This window comes from Amblyomma maculatum, chromosome 1, assembly GCF_055883805.1.
Source record: "Amblyomma maculatum isolate TAMU_Amacu chromosome 1, ASM5588380v1, whole genome shotgun sequence".
In the NCBI taxonomy this organism is placed as follows: domain Eukaryota; kingdom Metazoa; phylum Arthropoda; class Arachnida; order Ixodida; family Ixodidae; genus Amblyomma; species Amblyomma maculatum.
In genome coordinates, this window is record NC_139344.1 from 207,557,032 (window position 1) to 207,583,704 (window position 26,673).

At 42.0% G+C, this 26,673-nt stretch overlaps 1 protein-coding gene across 1 annotated transcript in view; it reads left to right on the forward strand.

The window, feature by feature from the left end:
• The window catches only part of LOC146205451 (mdm2-binding protein-like), a 41,328-nt gene that overhangs the window by 10,431 nt on the left and 4,224 nt on the right, over positions 1–26,673 (forward strand). Inside the window, exons 8-19 of the mRNA XM_084590134.1 lie at positions 455–549; positions 1,732–1,798; positions 4,455–4,569; positions 4,659–4,940; positions 5,013–5,147; positions 5,228–5,329; positions 5,417–5,505; positions 15,243–15,331; positions 18,584–19,000; positions 22,782–22,830; positions 22,904–23,017; positions 25,761–25,826. Coding sequence (XP_084446260.1) covers positions 455–549; positions 1,732–1,798; positions 4,455–4,569; positions 4,659–4,940; positions 5,013–5,147; positions 5,228–5,329; positions 5,417–5,505; positions 15,243–15,331; positions 18,584–19,000; positions 22,782–22,830; positions 22,904–23,017; positions 25,761–25,826 — 1,620 coding nt within the window. The remainder of the gene's footprint in view (positions 1–454; positions 550–1,731; positions 1,799–4,454; positions 4,570–4,658; positions 4,941–5,012; positions 5,148–5,227; positions 5,330–5,416; positions 5,506–15,242; positions 15,332–18,583; positions 19,001–22,781; positions 22,831–22,903; positions 23,018–25,760; positions 25,827–26,673) is intronic.

A 26,673-nucleotide genomic window follows, 5' to 3' on the forward strand; every position in this document is an offset into this window, starting at 1 on the left:
AAAGATGGTGGTTTTTCAAACCCCGTTTCGCATTGCTAGCAAGATGGACGTCTTGGTGCCCTTTGGGGCTTTTGGAAAAGCAGTGGAGAAAAAGAAAAAAGGGAGAAAAACAAAAGCAATCTCATATTTAAGTAGAATGCCCTGTTCTTTTCAGCTTACTTCATGCCTAAAGCAGTATATGCTGTTCTTAATTATATTTTTTACTGCAAGGTAATTTAATTCATTGTTCCCATGTAACATAAGTATGTTTTCACATATCTAGGATGCTCACTTGACAGTTTTGTGGTGGGCACTTCTGATAATATGAGCTTTTCAAATATAGGACAGCGAATTTTCATGGAGTGTACTATAATTATATGAGGATTATGGGAGTAGTTTAGCACAAAGTGTCTTTTGAAGTATGTAGTGGCCTCCTCTCTCCAAAGGACTTTTTTTTTGTTGTCTACCAATACAGGACAATCTACGTTGGAGCCTGCAGCTAGAGATCTTGGAGGAGTTTTCTTTTGACAGCCTTCCAATGCATTTGGTCATTCCACTTCCTTTTCAGCTGTATCCTTTGCTGTTGATACTGCAGATAACTATTGCTTTTGTGCTATGAATATAATTTGCAGAGTGCAAACTTAGCACACTATTATTTTCACTTGTTTGGAAGTGTTACGGGCTAGTGTTAGTGACATTTTAAAGAAGTTTTTAGTATGAAATCAATGGAACTCTTAACATGGAGGAATCTGGACTACATACATTATCCCTGCTTCATGATGCTGATAGTTAATGTGAAGAAGGGCCTCCTCGTGTTGCAGCCATGTGCCAAGAAAACTACTGTTCATTGGAAATTCATTGTAGCAGGACAGTTTGGCATGAGTGCTTTGATGCTGTCAATGTTCATTTGACCAGTTTACCGGTAGCCAGATATTTGATTTTGGTTTGTGGTTTGTGGTCAGATGGTTGTCTGTACTTTAGCATACACTACAGAAAACCGAAGTGGAATTCATCAGCAGTTTTTTCCATACAATACTTTTATTTTCCTCCTGTCGTGCCATTTTGTTCTGTGTGCTGTGATGTTACCTTCACAGTAGAATCTCTATGATGCGAACATGGATTATACAAATTCGTAAAATTTCCAGGCCATACTGCATTGGGTACAAAATGCAGAATTTCGGATGTTCCGAACATTCTCTTGTACCACTACTGATAATATGAGTGTATGAGCTGTGACTGCGTCCTCGAACACTTAAGCGCTACCCACACATCACACATCGATGATGCTGCAATTGCTAGTCTTGTGGTATGCAGCATGATCAGTGATCAGCGACTTTGCGGTGGCTAATTGCGCTGTACACACAAGTATCCGGGATGAGCGGCGGTTCATGGCTCACAAGTCGCCAATGTCGCGACGACCAATTACTCTTCATTCATCGCGAGTATCAAGTTGCGGCCATGTGGCTGTAAATAAATTTCATCAGTCCGAAACAGATCTGTGTAATTCCATTTTTTATGCTGCTGCTTACTAATCGTTTTGAATGGCACAATATTTTAAGTGATAAGAATTTTCTGTCGTCGTGTGAGATTTATATAATCGAGATTCTACTGTATTTCTTTTCCGAAAAGGAAATTTGAATCTTAAGGCACTTCTGAACAGCATGGGATTCTACAACTGCATGCATTAATGCAGCCATGATGAAGAGCAGTTGCAGCCTGCTGGTTGCTTTAACCTTAACCTTATTTTACCAGCGTGTCAACAGCATCTCCCCAGAGTGCAACAGCAATGTTTTTGCAGCACTGCACTGCTAATCAGAATGTATGTTGATTCTTGTTTCTATGTCGATTTGCATTATTTAGGCCTGTTCTCAAATTTAGGCCTGTTCTCGCATTATTTAGGCCTGTTCTCGCCTGTTCTGAAATTATTGTGTAATTGTTGAGCTACACATTTTTTTTTAATTTAACGCTGTTTGGCTTTCAGAAATTGACTGAATGCTGTATGAAAGAGCCTTTGTGCGGTGTGGGCTTGTCCATGCTGCACACAGCCTATAAAACGAACAAAGGAAATAAGGAGTAAGACAGTACAAAAGAATGAAAAGTGAAGGAAAGCTCTTCCTGCTTAATAGTGCTGTAAAGTTCTGTGATGCTTGAAGGAAAAAAAAGTTAGGACCCAATTTATCGTAATGTCCTCTATCTGCGTGACAGTGAAGTCCTAAGAAACCACTAGAGGGACTCTGGAGTTTAGGAAGAAAAAAAAAAAAATCGGAGCTATTTTTGTTGTATTTTATTCTGCTGTGACAATTCTGTGATGCACCCTACATTACCAGTGGTGGAACTGCTGCACCAATTGTGACAAGTTGCGTCAAATGGCAAATCCTGCTACATGGTGCTACAAAGCTGAGCTATTGCATGTAAGACTTCTGCAATAAACTTCTGCAAGAGCGAAACGGAAGCTGAAACCAACATTTGTTGGCTGCATGCTTCTTCCACAACTGTCGCGCAAAGTGGTGGTGTGGAAGTAATGGAAATTTTGAGTAGTTTCTAAATAGAATCTGCTGTTTGATTTAAGTTGTATTGTGTGTCACGTTTCGATGTAAGGCCGGACAAATATCCAAAAATGGGGGGCGTTTCTGCTAGCCAGAACTCTTGGTAAGCATTGTGGCCACATTTTTAAACAATGCTTGACATGCACGATTTGGTATTTGTCACAAAAAACTAAACTTGCGCTTTTGCTTGTATGGCTGATTGCCAGTGCGTGACAAAAGTATGCGTGTGATAGTGTTAGGCCTCTCGTGGCAGAGTTTTTTTTGGCAGAGCTTTTTCGGTAGTCGCTGCGGCCACTCTGCGCTCAATTGTGGATCGTAGAAGGCAAGTGTGTCATGCCCTGACACTGCCTACAGTTGGCCATGAAGTCACTGAGAAATATGAAAAGGTGCTGCACTTCCCTATTTGACCTCCGCAACGTGCACAGAAACTGATTTTAGCTGGGCGGGCATAGCTGCTGCTGTGAGCACTCCATTGGCATGTTTGCAGCGAGCACTTTTACCTTACACAATTTTAATTTATTACAGTGGTACTCTAGGCCAAATGGGATAACAAAAAGCGGTGGTCTGAAACAACAGCCTCAGTATAAGAGTATGCAGGTGTATCCAGTAGAGGGTAGCACACGTGCTCTTTCGCTGCATAGTTTTGTTATTGCGCATTTGTTTGTGCACGCTTGCGTCACTGCAGCGATGGAACTCCATTAGCGAGCAGTAATGTCACATGTAGCATCATTTTAAAAATTTTCTCGAGAAAGCATGTTTTAAGCATCTTTGAATGTGGCCGCCACTCTTGTGAACAAGCTAAAGCGTCATGGAAATTTATAAATGGAAGTCCAAATTACTCCTATGATTATGTCATTGGAATGCAGCAAATTTTACTATACCAGTTCAGATTTGACTACGGTGGAACCTATAAGTGAGCACTAAGCACGTTACCTCTCACCGATAATGCAGCATTTGGGTGGAATTCCTCTGCCAGTGCTGTCTAGGCATTGTGAGGGTATGTGTAAGAGATGGTGCCGCTCAAGTTGTAGTCTGAGCCCTCAGTTCTCGTTTCTTTTTAATGCCATCTCATAGCTTTTTGCCAACAATAACATCTTTGTGTCCCTGCAGAATTCTTAATGACAATTAAGAAACACCACCTGAAGGATTTAGTTTTAAGAATATTGTTGCATTTTCTGATTTTTTTTTTGTTTGTCAAGTGTTTTTCTTTTTTTTTTAATAAAAATGACTGTGTTCAACAATATTCTTGTCCATTTACTCATAGGTTTATTTAGGAGTGTACAATGAAAATTTGAAAATAGGGTTTATGATTTTTTTTTTTAACAATGATCACAATGAAAAGCTAAACTTGTAGACTCCAAAATCTGAAAATTTGCTACAATTTCATTTTTTATGTTGCAGTGGGTAAATGTTTTGACAAAGTATAGCTTTATTGCCACAGAGCTGAAACTTCTGCTGCAAAATGCCATCTTTTTTTGTATGAAACCTGCAATTGCTGCTGCAAATTACATACCTTCTGCTACAAAAGCGATAAAAAAGGCCTATTGTCAGTTCCACCACTGGATCGTCACAGATGCAGAACTGACCGAGTGCTGTGTGTGTCGCGAGTGTCAGACGCCTGATTTGAAGTACCCTGTCAGTGCTGTCCTGTTAATGTGAAAATGACGGGAGTGTTTGTTCAAATATGTAACAATTTGCTGTATTGAAATGTGAAATAAGTCAATAGTTCTCGATTGTATGTCATACAAGGGCTTTTTATTTCTTGACTGCTTGCAAAATGCTCTCTTGTGGTGCATTGTGCATGACTGTTGAAAGTTTCCTCACATCCAGTAGCAGTTTTTTATGCCATATGCTGAAGGAAACACTTTTACGCTGTTTCTGGTCATATTTTTGCCCACTGCACTCAATGATTCTTAATTTCTTCACCAGAGGTGTGTGGCCCTGCGGCTATCTTTCTGGGACAATATTGAGATAAAGGTGCGACATACTATGCTCACTACTTCGGAATGGCGGCGCAGCCTATTAGCAGAAGGGTCAATACAGCGTGAGTTTGCTTCCTTTTTCTTATGTGCATGTGTTTCATTATTCAGCTTGATTCTTAACTTGTCACATATTCCTGTTTATCATTTACAGCTGCTTTCTTGAGTGATCCTTGCCTTCAAGAGCCAAGTGGCCACATACATTTTGTATTGGTATCCAATGCCAGCTCGGTACTTCTTTTTCCATTACGAAAAACACCTGCAGTGTTGGAAGCCTGCCTGTATTCAAACAGAGAGGGAAGCCACATGCCTACTGTTCCTGAGGACTCTACAATTGAGCTGCTGGCTGGCATTCCACTAGTTACTTCTAGCAGCATACTTAAATCTGTGCATCGCACAAATTCCCTCCGCCTTGCAACACTGCGGAATTTCTTAGGTGAAACATATTTTCGTATTCTTCTTATACTGTTGCCAAACTGAGTAATACTTTTTCTTTTTTTGGCTTCAGCTAATGGTCATAATTCCAGCCAAGACATTGAAGAACTTGAAAAGTGTCTCTCTAAGCTGACTACAGATGACTCTGAATGGATCTGCGATGCTGCTGGGGACCTGTCTATGAGCCCATCAGACAATGACACAATTGGTTAGACACCTTGCTTTTGCAGTGGTTGGGCAGTACTTTATCTTTGACCATGTGCTGCACACCTTGGTTCTCATTTCTAGTATCCTTTGGGGATCCTTCTGATTGGCCAGAAAGGAGACTTCTTGTGTCCAACTCTTTGAAAAGCTTGGAATCTGGTGAAAATCGCAGCATGGCAAAAGGAGGTAATAAAACAAAACACTGAAGTAAGATGCTGTCATGTATTATCATTGAAATTTTTGGCTGCATTACACCTATCATTCTCTTCCTAGTAATCTCCATATCTGCTGCGGAAATACTCAAGCTGTTTGATGAATCGGGGTGTGCCAGGCGGAAGCCATTGCGCCCTGTTCATGTTTCGGTGAGTGGGCCATGCTGCTACTGTAATTATGCTTAGTTGTATGTTTTTCCTGAAAAATGATGGATTAATAAAAGAAGGTAGCTTAATAAAAGCCGAAATTGCCACAATAATGAGTGTATTATGTTTCACATTTAAACTTGCATTATACAGTAAATTCTCGTTTATTTGGCCTTCAAGGTACCAGAAGAAAGAGGAAGCTCAGAGGAAGCTCATGTGATAATGACAGTTTTGTCAAGTGGTTTGGTTTGCACATATTGTCGGCAACACTGAAATGCTCCAAAATCGTAAGGGTCACAGCTGCCCTTCTGAAAGTGCAATGCAGTAGCAAAACAGCCCCGTTGCATTTTGAGGACGCTGCACCATACAGTCCATGCGGTGAAGCCTGAAGTGCTGTGAAACTGCATGTGACCAGCACGCTGAAACAGCCTGCTGGAAACAGCATGTGTATGCACGCAAGAGATATATGCGTACGCATTAGAACAGCGTGATGCCTTCCCAAAATAAAACCAAAAGGCAATGACGTGTCAAGCCTTGTCTGAAATGGCACTACTCACCGATACATGTGCCCGATGATCGCAGCCATGGGATGTTAAGAAAAGCGAAGCCGAAACTATGTGACTGAGCTATACTCTTCAAGTGGGGAACTTCTGAGGGGACGTGGTACTGCGTGTCAAGGCACCACTGTTCCATTAGCCCGATCCCACTCGCTAGTTTCACGATGCCACTGCTTCTGCGGTGCATGCTGGTACATGTAGTAATCCAGCTGTTTCAGCTGCCCGTAGTGCCTGTGTGTTGCGTTTCCGAACAGATTTTAGTTCATGTGGAGCTATCATGCAATTGGAGGATTTGCCTTTTGCATTCCTGGATGCAATAACAGCACAAGGGACAAAAGCCTCTTATTTTATGCTTTTCTTGAGGAGCAAAGCCCCGACAGACATGAAAACAAAGGATTTAAAAGGATGGGCAGAATAGCAGGTTAGACAGCCTTCTACAATATATGACACCTTTTCAAAAGTAAGTAGGTGTACTGTTGTGGCTGCTTGTTTCGAACCCTTTGTGGAACGGATCAGCTGCCGAGTTGTTTTGCTGCGTCTTCCCTTTTCTTATCCCGTGTGTTTCTACAAAGTAGAGGTATTTTTGGTGTGAACGCTGTGTCAGAACAACATGCCTTGCATGGCTTATGTTGTTTAATTTACAACGTAGGTAGCGAACACGCATGCCTAAGGTGCCAGTCAGTCCAGTGGTGACTGTTTTGTAATAGTACTATGGTTCAGTTCAGTTCAGTCGTGTCCGACTCTTCGTGACCCTATGGACCATGTCACGCCACGCTTTCCGGTCTCTCACTATCTTCCTAACATCACATAACTTCATCTGCAGTGCCTCGAGGATGCCATCTAACCATCGCGTTCGCTGCCTACCCCTTCTCCGGCGACCCTCAACCTTTCCCAACATCAAATCTTTCTGCAGCGACTCCTCTCTTCTCATCAGATGACCAAAGTAGCAGAGCTTTAACTTTAGAATTTGACCCTCCAATGAGCAGTCAGGGTTTATGGTCGACAATATCGACTGATTTGATCTTCTGGCAGTCCAAGGAACTCTCAAGAGTCTTCGCCAGCACCACAATTCAAACGCGTCAATTCTTCGGCGGTCAGCCTTTTTCACAGTCCAACTCTCGCGTCCATACATCACAACTGGAAAGGCCATAGCACGAGTTATACGGATCTTGGTTTGCAGACTAATGTCTCTGCTCTTTACTAGGTGGTCAACGCTAACCATTGCTCTCTTTCCCAGAAGCAGGCGTCTTCTAATTTCATGGCTGCAGTCTCCTTCCGAGGTAATCTTGGAGCTCAAGAAGAGAAAATCTGTCACAGCTTCCACTTGTCCATTGATGCTCCAGGACTTGATAGGGCAAGACGCCAGGATCTTTGTCTTTTTAATGTTCAGTTTAAGCCCAAAATTCTCACTCTTTTCTTGTACGCGCATCAGAAGCCTCTTGAGTTCCACTTCACTTTCTGCCATTAAAGTGGTATCATCCGCATATCTAAGGTTGTTGATATGTTTTCCAGCAATCTTCATTCCAGCTGAAGACTCATCCAGACCGGCCTTCCTCATGATGCACTCTGCATATAGGTTAAATAGGCAGGGCGACAGCATGCAGCCTTGCCTCACTCCTTTCTCAATCGGAAACCAATCAGTAAGACCATGCCCAGTTCTGACTGTGGCCTCTTGTCCTTCATACAGGTTCTTGAGGAGACAGATGAGGTGAATTGGAACTCCCATCTCTTGGAGAGCTTGCCACAATCTGCTGTGATCTACGTAGTCAAACGCTTTTGCATAATCAATAAAGCAGAAGTAGATGGGTTTCTGGAACTCTCTTGCTTTTTCCATGATCCAGCGAAGGTTGGCAATTTGGTCTCTAGTTCCTCTGCCCTTGCGAAACCCAGCTTGCACGTCCGGAAGCTCCCAATCCACATACTGCTGCAGCCTACCTTGGAGGATTTTCAACATCACCTTGCTGGCATGCGAAATAAGCACGATCGTGCGGTAGTTTGAACAATCTTTGGCACTTCCTTTCTTTGGAATGGGGATGTAAACTGACCTCCTCCAATCCTGTGGCCACTGCAGGGTTGTCCAAATCTTCTGACATAATGTATGCAGAATGTTAACAGCGTCATGGTTGAGGTTTTGAAGCAACTCAGCTGGAATGCCATCAATTCCGCTAGCTTTGTTCTTAGCAAGGCTGGCTAAGGCCCATTCAACTTCACTCTTCAGGATGCCCGGCTCGAGATCAGTAATCACAACCGTCTTATGTTGGGTTTGCACATTCGGGTCCTTCTTGTACAGTTCTTCTGTGTATTCCTGCCACCTCTTCTTTATCTTTGAGGCTTCAGTGAGGTCCTTGCCTCGTTTGTCCTTTATCACGCCCAGCTTAGCACAGAAGCTTCCTTTGATATCTTTGATTGTCTTATACAGAGCTCTTGTGTTCCTTAATTGGCTGTTGTCCTCAACTGCTTGGCACTGTATGTTCAGGAAGGCATTCTTATCTCTGCTTGCTATTTTCTGAAAATCCGCATTGAGAACCTTGTATCTTTCTCTTTCCCCCATAACTTTTGCCATCCTCCTTTCCTCAGCTATTTGCAAAGCCTCTTCAGATAACCAGTTTGCTTTCTTGCATTTCTTTTACTTTGGAACTACCTTAGTAGCAACTTCTTGTATTATATCACAAACATCAGTCCACATCTCTTCGGGCTCTCTGTCTTCTAGATCTAATTTTTGAAATCGATTCCTCACTTCCACAGCATATTCTAATGCAATTTGATCCAGGTCATACCTGAAAGGCCTTCTAGTTTTCTGCGTTCTCCTCAATCGAAGCTTAATTTTGGCAACAAGAAGCTGATGATCGGTGCCACAATCGGCCCCAGGCCTTGTTTTTACTGCTTGTATAGCGCTTCTCCATCTCTGCCGGCAAAGAATATAATCGATCTGATTATATTCTTTGCTAAAAAGAAATGTCAATGCGGGGCGGGGCGCCTATGTGTTTCTCTGCTCGCATTTCTTTTCATTGTGCTTATGGTACGGTAAGAAAAAAATGCTGGAGCTGTCCATTCTTGCATCGTGAATAATGCGTTTTTGTTACAAGCTCGGCGAAAACTGATGCGAAGACTGGAGTGCGTAGACGCTACACTTTTCGCATTTTGATTTATATGTGCAGCTGACTGTAACAAGCATAATGACAGTGCAACTTGCAGAAAGCTTATGCATGCGTAGACCAGCCAGTGGGATTGGTCTTGGTTCGAGGAGGCCTATTTCAATGATTGCTGACTGTGCGGGTCGTACCATGGCGCGATCGCTTGATCTAATTAACTGGGGCAAGCCCGCTCTTTAACGAATTAACACAAATTAACGACCATCCGACGCCATTGACTTGCATGGGCGTCGGCCCATGTAAGTCTATAAAAGTGTTTATGTAAGTCCCCTAGTTCAAATTATTCGAATTTCCAAATTCATGGGGGTTGCATTAAAGAGATTTTACCATAATATGAATAATGCTTACAGAGCGGCCTACGGCACACATGCAACTAAAACAAAGAAGAGATAGGGGGAATGCAGAAAGAGGCGACTCTAAAGAATTTGATGCTATTATAAATGCAAGATGCTCAAGAAATCCCAGGAGTTGCCCTTTAATGACCTTGGAGGCAGAGCAACGTGCTAGTGGGCATGCAAATGAAACCTAGAGAAAAGTTGGCTGGACCATTGAGACAGAGAAGGAACTGAAACATGTGAGTGGAATATGGAAAGGAAAGAAAGGCTGATGGGCACAGAGAATAGGCAGCACAAGGCACGTATCACTGCTGGTATGGTGAAGGTGGTGACAACCCTAGCGGTTTATCTCTATATCTGGAGTTTTTCATTGTCTTGTTATGAGAATTGGGGATTTCTGAAGTGCTGCATTCTTATTTTGTTTTACAACCTAATGACAAATAATGATATCTGATTTCTACTGTCTAACAACAAGGAAATAAACACTGCTGACTGCTGTTCATTGTATTTGTTTTAAAGGTCCTGTTACAATTGAATACAGTAGAACCCTTTCACTCGGACTGGTAAAAATTTTTACTATATCAGTTGTTGGTGATGGCATGGCCTCTAAGATGCTGTCTGGTAATTAAATGGATACTTACTAAACACGTCTTGTTGCTTTTTATAAAAAAGAAGGAACACTGAAATTTCTTCTACTTCTCTCTTATCATCTTTTTGTGCAATTTTCTTTTTTTCAGTTATAAGATTATTTTATTTACATCTTGTAGAAGTACCTCTTTGGATGCAACGTGGCTACGAATACAACTGAGTTTGAATTCATGTGAAAACCAAAGCCTTGCGTGATCTTACGCTGTGTCTGTATAGTTAAGAGGCAGTAGATGAGAAATGCGCGACAGTCAAGCGCGGCAAAGCAGCGCACGCCGCGCCTCCACTTGCTACCGCTACCTCATGCTTCGTGCTATACAGTGCTGCAAATGTTTGGCTGTTTTTTTCTCTTCCTTATTTCTTTCTGCATTTTTATTCTCTTTTACTTTCTGAATGGACTGCGCTGCCCTCTTACCATGTTCATAACAGGCTTTAATATATATATATATTTTTTTCCTACACACCTCATGCCTTCCCTCACAGCTCCAAAGCCTGTGTAAAGTTGGCTTCTCCTCGGAGCTGGTGAGCCTAGTGGTAAAGCCGTAAAAAAAAAAAAAAAAAAAAAAAAAACCAGAAAAAAAAATTTTGGGGTTATCTATTTACATTTTTCTTTTTTCAACAAGAAATATTTGCCGCGCGATCCTAGCTAGCACGCATGCGATGATTTCATTTCGTGAGAAGTGCGTCGTCTCGTCTAAATGCTTCTTACTACAACAAATTTTTATAAAAAATGTCTTTACTGTAAAGGGAAAAAATGTGCACTCGTCTATGGACGACGAACTGGGACTTCAGTTTAACTTTACTATATTAGAGTTTTTATTATATCTGAGTTTACTATACCGGGTCTTTACTGTAGTTTGGATATTAGAAAAGCATCAGTGCAGTAACTTCTGTGGATATGTCAATCATGGCATGAAGGAAGGAATAATGAAGAGGATGAAAGATGGACGACAGCCGCTGGAGTGGAGGGTTCTATATTAATATCTACCACCTGGGGTTCCTATGCAAACTAGAAAAGATTGGCTGCTGCTGCACTAAAGGGCAAAAAGTGAATTTTTTTACATTCTGAACAAGCTGTCAACAGCACATGCCAGCTTTAGTGTTCAGAACTTCATGGCTACTGCACTGTGAAGGGAAAGTGAAACCTCGAACCTTCTAAAGCCCATTTTTAGTGCTAATCGCAAAGTGGTGGCATGCTTTCATCTGCCAAGGCTTCCTTGCATGCTGCCCACACCAGTCAGTAACTAACAACTTGTGGAATTGCTGAAGGTGAACAGGGTGGTCCACACAAGAAGGAAGCCACATTAGACAATGAAAAATATTTAGCAAAGTGGGAAGTGATTGGAAGTTCGAGATGAGCACTTTTACAGTGCCGTGTTATAAGAGAATTGTTTGACAAAAACTTTTGGTGACTTCTGCCGCAGTATCGTTAGGTTGCAACATGCATAGCTATCAATAATAAGAATCGATTCCGCTTTTCTTGCTTCAAAGCATGCGACACAGATTAGAAACGAGAAAGATGAAAGTGATAGCAGCCATGGGAGCAATAAATGCAAGAAGAACTATGCAAACTTTCAGTCTAATTATAAGCTGTCATATTTATATGTTTAGTGTAAGCGGTTGAAATAAACTCGAAATTCCTGTAAAAGAGCCAGAAATCATGCTTGCTGTCTCTGTTGCAGAACACAGCCTACGAGCCTTTTAATTACTCGGTGAACTTGGTGCATGTAACTAAATGCATTAGCTTTTTAAAGTTACACACTTGGGGATGTTTTCAATAATTTGTGGGATTTTTGATGTTCAGTTTAGGGAGTACACATCGGATTGAGTTGGCAACGCTGCTGTGCTTGCTGCTGCGAGAGACGGCACGTGTTATTGCATCAAAGGCTTTCTTGCGGTTGATTGGTGCATTTCCGAAGTGTTGCCTATCAGTGCAATGACTCAAAAGGTGCAGTGAGGGAGCCGAATGTGTGAGGACTTTTTTCTAAGCAAAAATAAAAGCAAACTAAATGCAGTGCTTGGTTGATCTAGTCGTTTTCTGTTTTCACTCTGGGTCTTTACCTTCACTATGTAAGTGATAAAGATGAAGTCACTTGGATGACCGCTGCTTCAAATGTTTTGTAGCACTCTTTATCAGACACATTCATTGACGTACCAGTATTCATGTATTTTTCATATCATATTTACAATGCCGCATCAAGATGCTATTGTTGCTCAATATTTTTACTGTTATGTTACAGTAAAGAGGCTAAAAGTAAAAAATAAATTTGAAAGGACTAGAAGTTTTCTTCGTCTTACCAGAAGTTCATCTTAACGGAAGTGCCACTAAAGAATGATGCTAGGTATGTCTACTAAAATAAGCCCTGCAGCAGTGGCTCAGTGGTTAGGGTGCTTGACTGTTGAATCCAGGAGCACAGGAGTAAACCCTAGCCGCCGCCACTTTTCTATCGCAGCGAAAAGCAAGGCACTTGTATGCTGGGCTTGTTAAAGAATCCCAGCTGGTCGACATTTCTGCAGCCCTCCACTGCCGTGTCCCTCATAGCCTGATTCGCTTTGGGACGTTAAACCCCATAAGCCAAGCCAACAGTCTTTTAGAGAGAGAATGATTGCAAATAGAGAGTTTATTGCATTATGCATGAAGTTACCTGAAGAGGCATGAAACAGTCTTACAGGGTAACTGAAAATAGCTTTGGGCTTTTCTTTTTTCACTTTCTTTTTTCTTAGTGTATCCCACAGTGGCTACTATTTGGGTATGTGTGTGCGCGTGTGTGCACGCATGTGTGCTTGTGTGCAGTGCATGCAGTGGGGATAATTGGCCGTCTTTGAGATGCGATAACGCTTGCTGCAATGTCACATGAGTTGAAAATGCGACCCCGGGCTTTTTAAGCCCTAGGTCAAAGAGTGGTCCTTTCCACACCAACAAGGAACTTTTTCCTCTGAGAAAGTATGCCCCCAAGATGGCTTTTACACTGTTTTATGTGACGATGTGTGAAGTGGGAATTTGCTTTCTTGCGTAGAGGCATTTTAAATATTTTTGTTCCCCGGTTCCCTTGAGAGTGCCGTGTGGATGCTTCACAAGTGCCGTTGCTTGAAGTTGCATAGGTTTGGCGTTGCTGTGAAAGTTAATCTTAACTGAAGGACACGAGCACATTTTATGTGCATTTTTTTACATTGTGTTCATGGGTTTCCAACCAATCGTTCTCATGTTGTTCATCTTACGTGAGGATTTTTCTTAACAGAGTTCTTAACGGAAGTCTACTGTACATGGTTATGTGTTTGTAGTAACGAAGGATGATGCGGCCCCTCAGGCTCGTTTACTGCCTTTTGTTGCATCCCGCAAGGCATTTCTGTAGAGGAATATCTTGAATCAAAGGAAAAGAAAGAAAGGATATGAATGTATCTCTTAGTTCAGGATTCTTGTACGCTGTCTCCATTTTTTTCCCCAAGATCCCGGTAGCTTGGCTGTAGCTGGCTTGAATAATCTGTAATCACGCTATGGTCATATTATTTATTTATAATTAGTTTCTTTTCTGTGAGCTCTCAAATTTTCCCCTTATATTATACCTGTGTTTGCATTATATACAGCCGATCCAGGATATATCGAAATCTGATATATTGAATTATTGCCTATATCGAACTCTTGGAATATCCCCTTGTAAATCCTATGCAAAAGTATAGGACTGCTTTTCACATTTATCGAACTCCCGTTCAGTGGAATATTCGATATGTGCAACTGCGCGATGCGCCCCTTTAAGGTTCCTCTCTTCCGATGGCACTTCTACAATAATTTTTCGTTTGCTGAGCCAAGTCTACTGTGCAGCCTTGTGCATTTTTTGGCAGAAGTAACTCTCTAAAACCACTTGGTGAAGTCAATGTTGAGTTCACTTGAAATTGGCCTTCGGTCTTGCGTACTTGTTTTCAAAGGGACAGTGCTGCCATGCACTGATGCTGGCGTTGGGTGTAGAGGGTACGCTGCGATAAAGCCGGCCATGCTGACCGAAGGCTTGCGGTGGCTCTGGCATGGCCTGCTTTGCTGCTGAAGATGAAGATGAAGAAATCAACTTCGCCCTAACCCTGTTTTAACTTAGTTAATTTTGTGTGAATAGTGTCCCAGTAATAGAATTAGACCATTATAATCAGCAGTGGCTTTTCCAAAGGCACAACCTGCAGCAGATTTTATGTGAACCTTAACCCCAACGACACTTTTGCTCTATAGTTCTTCAATAATTTTGTAGCTAAGTCAGCGCCCGTGTGTGTTTTGTTTGTATCCCCTTCTATCGTCCACGTCTGTTGCGCTGTATCAAGAACTATGGAACACCAACTTGTCCAAGCATTCACATTAGCAAATGACACTTGTGCCACATGGCGCGAGATGCAACTGCAAGGCGTGAGCAGCGTAAGCTCTAATGCACCAATCTGTGCCTACGAAATATTTAGAGGATGCACTCGCATTCATGGAGTGTCGATGTCAGTGTGCTCCCAGCGTGCCCCTCTTTTAGACGCCTGGCGCGCATTTGCCCTTCATGGTTGGGCTGCCGGTACGCTGGTGGGCATCCCTTCGCTGCAGGAAGTGTGCCGCTGGCATGGGCACACCATATTCACGCTTCTGGGTTTAAAAGGCGCTCATCTATTGGCATGTTTTATATATCAAATTATTGATATACCAAACTATTTCCTGATCTCGTTCATGTTCGATATATCCGGGATCGACTGTAGTTATAAACATGGGACTTGGAGGATTGGGAAGTGAGACATGGGGAAGCAAAGAAGGAATGGAGAAACAGTGCAGTAGTGGGAATCCATCAGATACAGCTGAGAATGAAAGAACTTTAGTAAGACAGACTGTGTGGAATTTCAATATTGCAATTTTCAGCAAGGTAGTTACAAACAAAACATATCTGTCCGATGTACAAAACAGCTTTCTTGGGGCACATCTTATAATTAGCAACAATGTATTTAATTTTGCAACCTTTCAGTTTCGCTTTCTGTGTGTAGCGTAGGAAATGTACAGTATCAGCTTTGGCTGTTTGTAATAGAAAATATTTTCTCAGGGCCGATACACCAAGCCTTCTGTGACAAAGAAGCAGATGGAAAGCATGCAGTGGCCAGATGTACTTCACTGCAAGTACCATGACTTGTAGTAAGTGTATCAACATTTATTTAGGGGATAATTTCTGCACTGCTTGGCTACGTGCACTAGTACTTTTTATCAACTAGAGGAAATATGAGCGTAATTTGATTCAGCTGCACCTATTAATTGCTGTATTGCATCACTGATGATGTATAGATATGCTCACAATGTTCACAGTGACATGATCTAAGGAGGAAAAGGTTCGATATTTAGCAAATCAGCATCATCAAGCACCTTCCTCACTCTTGTAAACGAAGGTGTTAAAATAAGAAACACAAAATTCTTTGAGCACGCTGCCAAAACTTAGCCTCTGGGGCAGAGGTGCGAATGCAATATATATATATATATATATATATATATATATATATATATATATATATATATATATATATATATATATATATATATATTTGTGTGTATGTGTGTGTGTGTGTAAGAGAGAGAGATTGAGCAGTGGATGTGAGGTGGCGGGTACCATAGACAATTGTCCTAGTGATTGGTTGGCCATTTAGTTTCCTTTTGATTTCTTTGTGCAGTAAAACCCGGTTCATTCAGATTTCACGAGACTAGAGAAGAATTTGAATTAACCGAATGCCAAACTATAGGGAGGGGGGAGGGGGGTAAAAAAAAACGAACAATGTTTCCCTTATGAACATACTCTTATTTACAGGAAAAATTTTATGTATTGACTACTCTGAGAAATTCGCATCAGAATAACTGTTGAAGCCCTTGTTAATACGGCCTTCAAGGGACCAGAAGAAAAAAAAAATGCTCGAATAAACCAAAAGTTTGAATTATCAAATGGGCCAGAAAAACCTATTGGAAATAGTCGGGGTCACAGTAATTTTATCTGTATGATAGTTGTCTGCACTTGAGATGAAACCAAGTGACAACAACAGTTTCTCAGTTTCATGAAGTGCTTTACTTTGCACACATTGTTGGGAACATTAAAGGAGTACTCCAACATCATAAAGGTCTCCGCTACCCTTTTCACAGTGCGACTCAGTAACTGTGGTGCCTTTTAACAAAACGACCCTGTGATGTTTTCAAGGATGCTTCACTGTACAGTAACCATGTTGAAGCATCCCGATGAAATGTGCAGTGTGGTAAAACTGCGCGTGACCAGCACGCACTTCAGTGTACAGGGAGCAGCATGGCAATGCACGCGAGGGATATATAGACGGATATAATGGCGTGACATCATCCCAAAATAAATGTAAACAAACAGTAATGCACCAAGAAGCATCTGAAACAGCGAGACTGGCCGATGTGCATGCCCGATTGCAGCCGCCAGACAGCGTATGCTAAGCAAAGCGAAACCGAATCTATGCAACTAAGCTCTTTTTCAGAAGTTGGTAACTTCCGATCATCCTCGTGCTTATCATAGCCCTCATGAAGTGTGCGATCACCTTCATGCAATTCACGTTTGGAGAGGTCTATTTCAGTGATATCTAGCTGTGTGGGTTGTACCTCAATTCGGTACCCCGTCCAAATTAAACATAGCATGCCTACCCATATCTGAATTAACAAGCATCCGACGCCATAGACTTACATGATCGTCAGCCAGGACTGCGTTCCTAGTGTAATTATTCAAATTTCCAAATGAGCAAGGGTTGTATTATCGAGATTTTACTATAATATGAGTAAGGCTTACAGTACGGCCTGCGACATGCTTGCAACAAAAGCAAAGAAGAAACAGATGGAGTGCACTGCAGCACAAAAAACGTTCTGTCGTACTTCCCCAACTGATGATTATAGCGATGAACATGAAGCCGATTTTTGTTGTTCACTCATCGCCTTCACCACCCCTTATTCTGTGCTCTGTGCACATGCAAGCTCTGCTGGCTCTTTGAAGTTAGCGAAGTGCAGCCTGATTTCATTTATGCCATAGGCTGCTAGTATATATTGTTACGGGGATGTACTTAATGTGACGGCACTGCGATGGGCTGAACTGGACGCAAGACTTCGGTAGCCGTGCAGAATCCGCTCTCTCAGCGTCGTTCTCTTTTTCAACGCTTCGTCGTGCCTGCGTTCCTTGATCGTCGTCTTTGTCAGTGAGCACATCACTTTGGTCTCGCGTTTCCCGGTAACAATATTATAAAATAAAACATGCATTTGATGGCCCCATATGCAGTGTCGGAATATCCACTTTTTTGTTGCTTCACCAAATTAGCGGGAGTTATTTGTAATCTGCAACTGAATCTAAATAACAGTGCTTCAAAATTTTAGTTTTTCACATCAAAAACCTACCTAAAGAAATGTGGGAACCGGATGGAAAGGGCTGCAGTAACACTAGGCATGGTGGTTTGAAGGTGGGCACTCGTTCAGCTGTAGCCACATAATCCGCACACACTTCTAATCTCATCCACCCACCTTACTTTTTGTCGGCCCTTCCTACGCTTGCCTTCTCTTGGCATCCTGTACGTTACCCTCAGTGACTATCAGCTCTGCTGCCTTTGTTTGCATTACATGCCCTGCTCATGCCCATTTCGTCTCCTTGATTTTGACTAGAATGTCATTAACTTGTGTTTATTCTTTGACCCACTCTGCTCGCTTTCTGTCTCTACATTACTCCTATCATGGTCCTTTGCATAGCTGTCTGCATCGTCTTCAATTTACTATGCACCCATAGTGTAGAGGTGGAACGTTCATCTCACGTGCAAGAGGATCGCGATGCAAATCCTAGTGCAGTGCAGACCTCTGTTGGAAAAAAAACTGTGCATGTCAATGAAGTTGCATACCCTGGACTACGGTGTGGCTTGATCCGGTGGCCCCAGCCGGTAACATGCTCTTTTACCAGAATAATATTCGGCCACCCTGGTGTAGTAATTTATCCAGCATTTCCTATGTGAAAAATAATGCTGTCGAAAAGCACGGTGTATGTGATCTGGGATGTGATCAGTCCGGACAAGGCAGCCGTGACTGACATGCAAGCTTTCTCTGCATATTTGAAATGTGCCATACTGATTTGGATTAAGTCATGTCTTCACTGGACAAATGACATAATTGTCTGATCATCTGTTCTGCTTGTGTCTAAGTGGAATAACTAGCATTTTCTTGTTTTAATTTCTGTAATATTTGCAAGGGGCCAAAACAGTAGTGGGGGATAAGAAAAAAGCTTCTCTAGACTCTTCATCTTACATTTGGGTGTCATTCTAGGTCCAACCGAGCACCTTTTCACATAATTGCGACATTAATTCCATTAACCCAGCAATTGTTCACTTTCAAATAATCTCACTGCTTTTTTCCTTTGCAATATAGCTACAACACGAACTCTGAAGAATTGGAGAGCTCCTTCTGTGCTGCACGCGAGAAGTTTGTACTTGACGAAACAGCTACTACCTGTTCTTCCAGTGTGGGATGTTCTGTGGTGCCTTTGTCTAAGGTTCGACAACTCTCAAATAGTGTTCCAGTGCGCAAGAGCCCCCGAAAGTTGTCTGTTAACAGGGGCCAGGCTACATTATGGGACCAACAGCAAAAGCTTTCCCTTGCATCAACACGCAATGTTCGTGTTGCATCAGCACCTCTTCGCAGGAGTCCTCGGAAGACTACTGCAGCTCAAAATAAGCCACAAAAGACTGTCCCTCTTGTTCAGAAAATTTCACAAGCTGCTGTGTCTCCAAACCTGCTGCGAAGGAGTCCACGAAAAAACAGAAAGCTTCACTTGGATGAAACAAGGTATGCCAGTTTTGTATAATTGCATCATTCTTGGAAGGAAGGAAGCCATCAAAGGAGCAGATGGTAATGTGTGAAGCTGAGGAGGTTGAGATCTCAGACACATCGTCTCTTCTTTTTTTGTGCGTGTTGCTGTCTTCCTATTATCCCGTGTCCTCGTGTCTGTGGATTGTGCTTCTGTCTGGTTGGACAGTTAGCAACTTGCCCCTTTTACTTTCAACAGGAGTGCAACCTGCAACCTTTCATGGTGTTCATTTAAACCATGCTACGAAAGAAGCGATAATGAGGAGGGGAAATCGGGGATAGAAGGAAAAGGTCGTTACCAAGGGGTAGGCTAGACAGGAGTGCTGATTTGAGCATGGTGCAACGCATTCAACCAACACCAGTAATGCGTTGCTTGCATCACATTCTCAGCATTTCATGATGATTACTTTGTAACACCATCTATCAGATGTTGTATGAAGTACCTCATGATTACTAATTTGCATTCTTTCATCAGCAGAGTTGGTCCCCTTGGTGTGCTCTGTTTTGTGGTTGCTACAGTGCAATGTACCTGATTAATTTTGACCATCTGGGACCCTTAGCTCTTTGCTTGCTGTGGGAAAACAGGGAAATTTCAGAGTAGCGTATGTACAAAGTTTTTTCACCCATAAATTAAAAATTTTTCTTTATTGCAGTACATCGTAGTTAGTTGTTCAGTGACAAAGGAAAAATTGGGATATATATTGGTTACTAAGGCAAAAGATTTGTGAAGCTGGGGACTTACACAAGAATTTATCAAAATATCAATTACATTCAGTCAAACAATAGGGGAACTGAATATCTTAAATGTGTATTTTGCACGTCACTACGTCAGAGGTGAGTAGTCAAAGTTACACAGCACTTTGTACAGAGTTTTCGGCTACTACGCAGTACAGTGCCAAGGTCAGCCTGGGTCTTCTTACAGAAAACTGGCTGTTGCACCACTGCTGGTTACGATTATGAGGCAGTGCACCATCAAACACACAGACAGGAAGAGGGGCAAGCGCTGAACTTACAACTAAATTTTATTCGGGAGCGCGTCATAATAAATACTAAACAACTCCAACAAAAACAACACAACAAGGTCAGATAACAAGCGGATCTCCTGGCATCCTTAATCACAGTTTTACCTACGCACATCAAGGAAATGGAACTCTTTTTCGGATAACAGAATCGATGGTGTGCTGACGCATGAATTACCCGCATCAGCTATTGCCTTCGCCTCGATAATCTCTCTTGTTATTTTGCAAACATGTTTGGCCAGAATGCTGCAATCCGTGAAGTTAAGTTTGCAGGCAGGCTCGTGCTCGCACTCACGGCAATGCTTCGATAGAAAGCCTGATGTGGTTTTACACACATTATAACTGTGTTCGTACAATCTTTCGTTGAGACGCCTGTTTGGCCGATGTACATTTTCCCACAGGACAACTTCATTTTTTGTACAACGGACTGCTGGCATGCTACAAATAGATTTTGATGTTTTATTTTACATCCGGGTCTCGGCTTCTTAGGATTAGTCGCATGACACAACTTCATCAGTTTCACCAGGGCTGAAAAAACCACTTTTACGTCGGCCTTCTGGGCGATCTTCTTAAGGTTATGCGATATCTTATGCATATAGGGTATCACCACAACCTTTTCTTTTCATTGTTCCTGCCTCTCCTGTCCTCAGTGGTGCAGAACACTGGATGCTGCGCCTTTTTGTCTTTTATGATGCCTTCCGCCATTGAAACTAACAATGCAAACACGGGGGCCAGTTGGTTGATTACTCTGTCTATCAAGTAGCGCAGTATTCCCCAGCACTGAAACTAGCAGAGGGCTTGGGTAGCCGGCGCCACCCAAGCCGTTTTTGACGAAATTTGACGAAATTGCTGGATGCTATTGACAAGAGTGAGTGCTCGTCTTTATGGATGTTCTTCTCAGCGAAGACGCATAAGCTGGAGTGCCCTTCTAGGGTAATCGTGACCAAGCGTGGTACTTGGTACAGTGTGCCCTGCTCGAGCCACTGTGCACAAGGGTAACGCCGACTGTACAGTCCTTTCACAACACCCTGATGTGACACTTGTCCAAAAGAGGCCCTGATAGCTCAGAATTAGGCATTGTGCCATTGTTGCCATTGTTCAGGTTGAATGATTTGAATAGTATTGTGAGCAGAGAATTAACATGCACTGACACTGCACAGTACACACATATCATTACATCAGATTGTGTCTGCTGCTGCCAGGCTTTGTGATATGATTTTGGTACATATACAAGTACATCAAAACAAGATTATTGGAAAATACAGTAGAAGCATAGTGATACTAAGCTCACGAGATTAAGAAAAATATTCGTATCACTTCAAGTTTATATCGCCAGAAATGAACAAAATTCATATGTGGATGCATGGGAAGTGCACTCACAAAAATCTGTTTGTGGCTGATGAGATTTGTTCACAGCTACATGTCGCCATTCACTGGTTGCAGTGCATGCTGTGTGGCTGGTGTGTGGTATTTATGATGTGCAGGCCGTGCGTTGACACTTAGTGGTCGCATTGTGTACTGCATGACTATTAATCAGGATGTCATCAATGTGAGCCGCGTGTTGCTGCTCAGTGGTCATGGTCCAAACTGCACCACTGGCAATCATGGTTTCAGCAATGCTCGAGGTAATATCAACAAGTTTTGCGTCTAGCTCAGTTTATAAGAAAACGCTTTATCTATATTTACACACTATCACCTTCAAAATAATCCCTTGACTCAGCAATACAGCACTCCTAGTGTTCCTTTCACTGCTGGAATGTGTCCTTAGAGTCTCCTTTTTGGAACATATCAAGTATCTTCTGTGATTCGAGCTGTATTTCCACAGGGGTTTAAATTGAATACCCTTGAGCTGTATCTTCATCTTTGGAAAATGTGTGAAGTCCGCAGGAGATAAATTTGATAAGTGCAGTGGGTACGGAAGTGAATGATGTTGTTTCGGGTGGTGAATTCAAGTGTGAAAATTTCACTTTGGCTTTTTTGTTCTAACACGATATGCATGATGAAATGTCAGACGTGCTAACGCACATAGTCAGAATAGCAGTAGCTGCACAGCTTTCAATTCACACAAGATGATGTCTTTTGACGCGGTGACTTATGGAGGTTGGTGCTTCATGTGAATGTGCATGCAGTCTTGTGTCACCCTCTATTGCTGTGTAACAAAACTTGCCTCAAATCTTTTTGATACCATCTTGGATGAGCTGCGTGGTACTGGTGTTTGGAACATGACTGTCTATCATGGCATTTGTGATGCATGGAAAGTGCATCGCTACTCATTCATTGCTGTGCATACTTCAAAACTGACGAAGGGAGTATCAGTCATGTGGAGTCATAGCTCCCCTCCGTGTTCCTATCATGAATAAGAGCACAAAAAAGTGTTGGGCACATTAGAAATTTTGTGCATTTTACACGATGCGCTTTGGCCAGTGAATTTTATGAATTTGCTCCCTGGTTTTAGCAACTACAAAAAAGCAATAGTGTGATGCATGGTTGATGTAAATTGTCCCCTGTGGTGAGGTGTGCATTTTTCAGGAAACCTGAAAAAGGCTCAAGTCACACAAAGTCTTGCAGCCTTTATTGAAAAGCTTCCTTTTCAGTGTGAACTCTCCGAACAGCAGCTGCACATGGCAAGTTTCACCTGAGGCCACATGCTTTAAATAGCATGTTTTACATATTGATGGGTGTATGTGCCTTTTTTTTAGTCTTTGGATTCTACAGCGAACTTCCTTTTGTTTTCCTTTCAGGAAGGAAGTGTGCGACCCAGTTTGTGGTGCATCTGAGAAGCTGCGCTTGGTGAGTTGTTGTACTGTCTATTTGGACTACTGTTGTTGTGCAGTAACACAAGTAGGTTTTTTTTGCCTTGTAGAAGTTGCGAGTGGCTGTGGCCAATGCACTTGAGAAGAATGGTGTGACCCAAAGCAGTCATCTTTACAAGCCTTGTGGCAAGAAGCTTTTTGCCATTTGTACGACATTTGCTCAGGTGGGCATTGTGGAACTGTCTGAATTTAAATGTTATGCGTGCAGTGCAAGAGTTCTTTGAACATTACAGTAAAATCTTGAAATCTTGTTGATACGATCCCACTTAATACGTTTTTCGGTATAATACAATTTTTTTTTTGGTGTGTGTTCCCTGCTGACGGCTTATTGAGGCAATGCATTTTCATGCGGCTATAACAATCACATTTTCACATGGGTTCAGATAATAAGATCGCAAAAAGATATGAACAACAGGTGTGACTATGAATTTTTCTCCAAGAGGCATTGAAAAGGTGCTAGTGGAAAAGTGATAGTAGCCGCAGTAACGTTAATACTTGCGCAATGAACGCCTCCCACACCTTCTTCCACTTTTGTAACTGAGATTTTTTTTTCTATTTTTTGTAGTGGGTCCCTCAGTTTTGCACCCATGCTGTGGCAGCTGCCACTGAAAGCCTACCAAGGTGCTGCGCATCCATAAAAGCACTGATAACATCTCCCTGTGTTTATCTTTTCACAAGATCTCCTGGGGCATGGCTCTGTGGGGGGGCAAAGTTGGCGGAGCGCCAAGTTTTAGACTCTCTTCCAGGCTTTGTGGAGGGTGCAGGGCTAAGCAATGAAACTATGACTCCACTCTTTTCTGCCAGTTTCAGACAAGCTTGCTTCTGGACATTGAGAAACAAACTGTAGCTCGACGTTTGCGATAAAGCATGCCATGCGATAAAGTTTGCGATAAAGCATGAAAAATGCTGTCTGTTCTTTTGCCTATACGTTGACAAATTTGCACCTTTTCATCAGGCTACATAAATATACAGGCCTGCTTGAAGCACTTACTTTGGTTGAAAGCAGCACACGTGTTGTTCTTGTATAAGTTGTTACTCTAATCCTTTACGGCACAGCGTCTGTGTTTGTGCACATGACGTTTTAGCATGAAATTGTCGGCAACCTTGAGGCGGTGTCTAGCCAAAACTGAGAGCCATCATGGAGGCACCGGAACTGCAACATCCAAGCACTGATCAAGATTTAACAAGAGTTATCTGCCTTCATACAGGACTTGCATACAAATGTTAGGTGCAGTCCAAACGAGTTACGAAAATCAATGTTCATTGAGAGATCGCTCAAGCTTTGTAGTGTTTAAAATATGCTGAATTTTAATGTGCCTTTTGTAACAACGTCATGCAAAAAGCCGATACATGGCACCATACATTTCATTATCATCCCTTGGATATCAGAGCCCTTTGAGGGAGGCAACGGCTTCCGCCCCGTCCCTTAAGATGTCACCGTAGTCCAATGTCCGTAACCATTTCATGCTTACGTTTACTCTCGATTACAGGGGAGGCAGTAATTATTAAAATTTTTTTTTGAAGCATTCAGAGTAGTTCTGGCGGATACAAAGGGAGGGCTGTTTGTGTCCAGAAAAAGAAATAACCTTTCCAAATTAATAGAGAGAGATGGACGTCAGCAAATTCTACATCGCGCTTAAGAAGTGCTGTCTAATGCTGTAGCTAAGTTTCCATTGCAGGAACAGCTTTAGATTATAAGGACAGTAATTAATTGGCGATAAATATGTGTGATAAAAGAATAACAATGTAGGTCTGCAAACAAGTAGGTGTGCGGCATGTGTGAATTTCATTCATGTTGTTTTTGGGAAGTGAGCATTCTAAAAATGCACACAGAAATTTTTGTATTTTTCTGTGTAGTAAAACAATGCATGTCTGATTTCTGTGCAGCTATTTGCAGTGTTTCCTGTAATATCTGCAGGTCGTACATTAGTTGCTAATTGGCATGTGTGGGCATGTTGCTGCACTCACAGAGCCGGTGTAATTGGTTGCACTGTATCTGTTAGCATGCCACGTGACTTCAGCAGTTGGCCAGCTTTGACTGCTTCCAATATTTTGCAGGCACATTAATTTCTGGCCCAGATCTGTGCAAAGAAAAAAGAAGCAACGCATTGGGAAGAATAGTTGTTAACATTGAATGGAGTTAACTGCACTTGTACTTTTCTGATATTTTGGGAGCATTTTGCTGGCACAGGGACATCTGGAATGATGCCATTTATCACAATGAGGCTAGATTTTGGATTGCTATCTATGGTTGCATTATGAAGTGTTAAATGTGATTGGAGAACAAAGGAAAGGATGAAGGAACACGGATGATGAAGTACTTGCATAACCTGAGGGACAGATCAATCATTTAAGTTGGTTGCATTTGAAATAATATGTTTAAATTACGTTTAGACGTTTTGATGGCATTGTTGGTCCTTATGCATCATAAAGCGTACAGCACGATTGAAGACTCACTGTGAAGGATAAAGAAATCAGTGATACGCAATGATGTGTGGGGTGTTCATTCTTGCAAGTGAGCAACGCTGCAGTGTGTTTTTTTTTGTTTTTTTTTTTTTTTTTTTAATTTTGTTGCCACAGTCTACAACAGTTTTCCTCATAGCAACACTGAGCAAGTGATAAATGACAGCATATTTTATTTGATTCTTTTTGACCAGAAAAAATCATTTTTGCTTTCATTATGATAAGCTGGCAGCCCATTTAAGATGCCGCTCATAAAAAGTCATCAGGTATATCGGATGTTCTTGTTCTATGGGTGTCAAATCAGCTGCTACAGTGTTAAGGCTTGATTAGTGTTAGTGGAAGCACTCTATGCTAACTTATGCAGGCAGTGCTGCTTATACTGAAATGTGTCCTTCAGCTGTGCTATAATCTATTAAATGTGCACAAAATCATCTTATTTTACAGGATCTAGTTGGCTCTGGGCGCACCAGTGAGCTGTTGCAGAAGATTGCCGATTCTCATGCAAAACAGGTGTGTGCCATATGCTGCAGTTATTACATTTATAGGGGATTGAAATCATTAGTGTTGTGTATGGGATGCAGATATTGCGGAATGCTTGTCTAAACCTTTGTTGTATAATATTAAAGAAGTATAGATGCTAACTTTTGGTTTTGGCTTTCTTAGTAATGTGTTAGACATTGCTATGAGCACCATGCAGGGGTAACTCGCGGTGCGATTCGAATGCCCCTCGCGGCGGGAAGGAGATCTTTGTAGTGGCCAGTGCGTCTGGCCGCGCCACGAAGACGCGGCGGATCTGCTGTGCATGGGGAGAATTCGCTGTTCGTTCTTTCTATTCGCGCCATTCTATGGTCACAAATGAATTGCTAAGTTGCAGTCACTGGATTGTACACATTTTCACTGGCCTGATAAAATATTTTTCATGTCACCAAATAAGCTTTACGAAGCGAAGCAACGCTAAATTTGGATCGCTGCCGTCAAACGAGCAGTGAGTTGGCAATCATGCCTGGATTTTCTGCGAAGTGTTTTTCCCAAAAAAGGTCACACTGCCTTCACCTGCGTTAGCAGTCTTTCTCAACTCGTCAAAAAGAAGAAGAAGAAAAAAAAGAAGAAAATGAGCAACTCATGGCCACCTGCACTATCTGCATGGTGCCAATTGGCATTCCTTTTGTACACATACTATTTTTTTTTTTTCTGGGAGTAATGCGATATTATGTCCTGTCTAATCTGTTTCTCAGCAATATGCTGTCATATAACTTGCCTTCTATTGTATAATTATGTGCATATTTTGTGTTGTGTGTCATTATGCGATTTTTTTAGTTTAATTTCTGTAAAAAGTCTTCTTACGGGGTGGGTGGCC